Source organism: Sphaeroforma arctica, assembly GCF_001186125.1.
Source record: "Sphaeroforma arctica JP610 unplaced genomic scaffold supercont1.28, whole genome shotgun sequence".
Taxonomy (NCBI): Eukaryota; class Ichthyosporea; order Ichthyophonida; genus Sphaeroforma; species Sphaeroforma arctica.
This window is the reverse complement of record NW_014040530.1, coordinates 66774-69111: the sequence shown is the minus strand read 5'-3', so window position 1 is coordinate 69111 and position 2338 is coordinate 66774. Positions and strand designations below refer to the sequence as shown.

The 2338-nt window shown below is 42.9% G+C and overlaps 3 protein-coding genes across 3 annotated transcripts in view; all 3 read left to right on the top strand.

Annotated features, from left to right (window-relative positions):
* SARC_00805 (hypothetical protein) overlaps positions 1 to 1069 on the top strand; it is a 2421-nt gene extending 1352 nt beyond the window's left edge. The window contains exons 2-3 of the mRNA XM_014305488.1: positions 20 to 430; positions 506 to 1069. Coding sequence (XP_014160963.1) covers positions 20 to 430; positions 506 to 1011 — 917 coding nt within the window. The 3' untranslated portion in view covers positions 1012 to 1069. The remainder of the gene's footprint in view (positions 1 to 19; positions 431 to 505) is intronic.
* A 129-nt stretch (positions 1070 to 1198) lies between these two features.
* On the top strand, positions 1199 to 1609 carry SARC_00804 (hypothetical protein; the record flags this gene model as incomplete). Its single annotated transcript, XM_014305487.1, has 1 exon — positions 1199 to 1609. The coding sequence occupies one exon, from the start codon at positions 1199 to 1201 to the stop codon at positions 1607 to 1609; it is 411 nt and encodes a 136-aa protein (XP_014160962.1).
* An 87-nt stretch (positions 1610 to 1696) lies between these two features.
* SARC_00803 (hypothetical protein) lies at positions 1697 to 1987 on the top strand (the record flags this gene model as incomplete). Its single annotated transcript, XM_014305486.1, has 1 exon — positions 1697 to 1987. The coding sequence occupies one exon, from the start codon at positions 1697 to 1699 to the stop codon at positions 1985 to 1987; it is 291 nt and encodes a 96-aa protein (XP_014160961.1).
* Between the last annotated feature and the right edge of the window lie 351 nt (positions 1988 to 2338).

Sequence of the window (2338 nt, the reverse complement as noted above, 5' to 3'; positions counted from 1 at the left end):
ACATCCACCATATCACAAGGGGCAACGGAACACATGGGCGAACACATGGGCGACACGAGCACACGCACACGCATGGATACAAATACATCCACTACATCACAAGGGGTAACGGAACACTTGAGCGAACACATGGGCGAACACATGGGCGACACGAGTACACGCACACGCATGGACACAAATACATCCACTACATCACAAGGGGCAACGAAACACATGGGCGACACGAGTACACGCACATGCATGTTCACAAATACATCCACCACATCACAAGCACCAATGGGTAAACCTATACCTATGGCTCCAAGTAGTGTACCTAAATCTATTGGAATGGACTTCGATGTTAGCCATAGGACTATCCTACCGGACTGTACAGCAGATGACGAATTGAGCTTAGCAGCATGTCCTTTCTGCCTAATGGGTAGTAAGAACGGTGTTGTTAAACTTAAATCGCACACATGTAGCATGTGCAATAAGTAATGTCACCCATTTTGCCATCGAACTGAAGGAGAGGAGGGGAGTGGAAGCAGCGGTGCGTGTTACTATTGTCAACATGGGCCCATGGATATAATCACTCACGTAAACAGATTGGAATTCGCAAACTTACAACACACTAATGAGGAACTAGAACATCAAGAAACTATAAGGGATCTAAACAACGTAGTGGTTATCAGTGAGCATCGAGGTGCTATGCGTTTGGATATGGATATAGAAGAACCTAGCGTAGGAGGTCGGAATGGAGGTCAGAATGGAGGGGTTCCGCAGTATTTCCCTGGAGATGAAAAAGAGGATGGTCATGTCAGGCAAGATAATGTGCAGGGGGCAGCAGATGAAGAATGGTTAGCACTATACAACAAGAATCCTAAGCTAATCGAGCGTCGGATACATGTAACTGTCAAGTTCAATTTCGGCAACAATACAAAATCTTTTAAGGATAGAGATTTTAGAGGATACAAAGATGATGAGTTCCGTGGACATCCTCGATATCCCAAAGTTCGAACAGGCTATACTTGATATGTCGAATAGGGCGATACTGGATTGGAGAAGCAAGCCACAAACTGGTAAAAACGATACGGGAACAAACGCGACTAAGAAGATTTGGGGCAGTCAGACATTCACAGAGCCATTTAAATCAAGGTAGGACATGTTGAAATGCAGTTGCATGCACATCAAGGAGTCTCGCACACAGTCTCTCGGAGCTATGAACCCAATATGGTTACCCGATTCCGCGTCAAATCATGATTCGGAGGTTCGAAAGCGTTTGTTAGATTCATTTGACAAGGCGACTAAAAACTATTATAAGGGTGCTAGTGCGGCTAAATCTCGAGAAGTTATATTACAAGTATGGGTTCTGTTTAATAAGCTGGAAGGTATCGAGCGCGTCAAAGGGGGTACTCGGCAGGATAGTTCGTTGATGCAGCGTGTCAACATCCAGCTATATGAGGTGGGCATGGGTCTAGATAGGGCTGTAGAACATACAACACGGTCTATAATGTCGTCTCGTCGCGAGACAGTTAGAGTCAGGGCAGCCGCCAATGCTTCCGGTCCCATCAAACTTGATTTTATATCAGAAACATATGAACTATTGGTGAAAAGCAAGGCAGTAGATTAGATGATTAAGAGAGTACGCGACGAAAAGGATGCAAGAGATCTTCTGTACGAACACCGACAAACAAGCTTTGAAGATTATTGTCACCCAATGAAGCTAAAAAGGAAGGTACGACTCGAAGACGGTACTGACGGGTCAGATATTTTCGAGGTCCTCGCTTGTCCTAGCCAAATGTTTGAGGCCGTAGGAATGCCCTTCATGATGTACAAGGGACTAATACCCCGTAGGCCTAATATTGTAGTAGAGGTGGCTGGTGCAGCAGGGGTGGCAGCGTTGGGCGCAACTATTTTAAACACAGATTTAAACGCTCTTGAACAGGACAAAATCCAAGAAAACTTGAATCAATTGGCCTGGGAAACACGAACACGGCCCTTCCCTTAGTTATTAGAGGCCATGCGAGGTGTAATAGGAGGGCAAATGCGTCCACCACTACCGAATGAAACGATGGTGCCTCCGTGACAGACAGCTGCCGAAGCAGCACCGCCTGCGGCAGGTACTGTTGTCAATGATGATGACCATAACGCGGCTAATAATTATGCAGAAGAGACGTAAAAATACTTATATATATTTATATGTATATATAATATAATATTAATATGATATCATATACTTATATGTATATATATTCATGTATATTTATTTATATGTGTATTTATATAATGTATATTTATATTATATATATATATATATATATATATATATATATAATTACTTATATATATATACATGTAT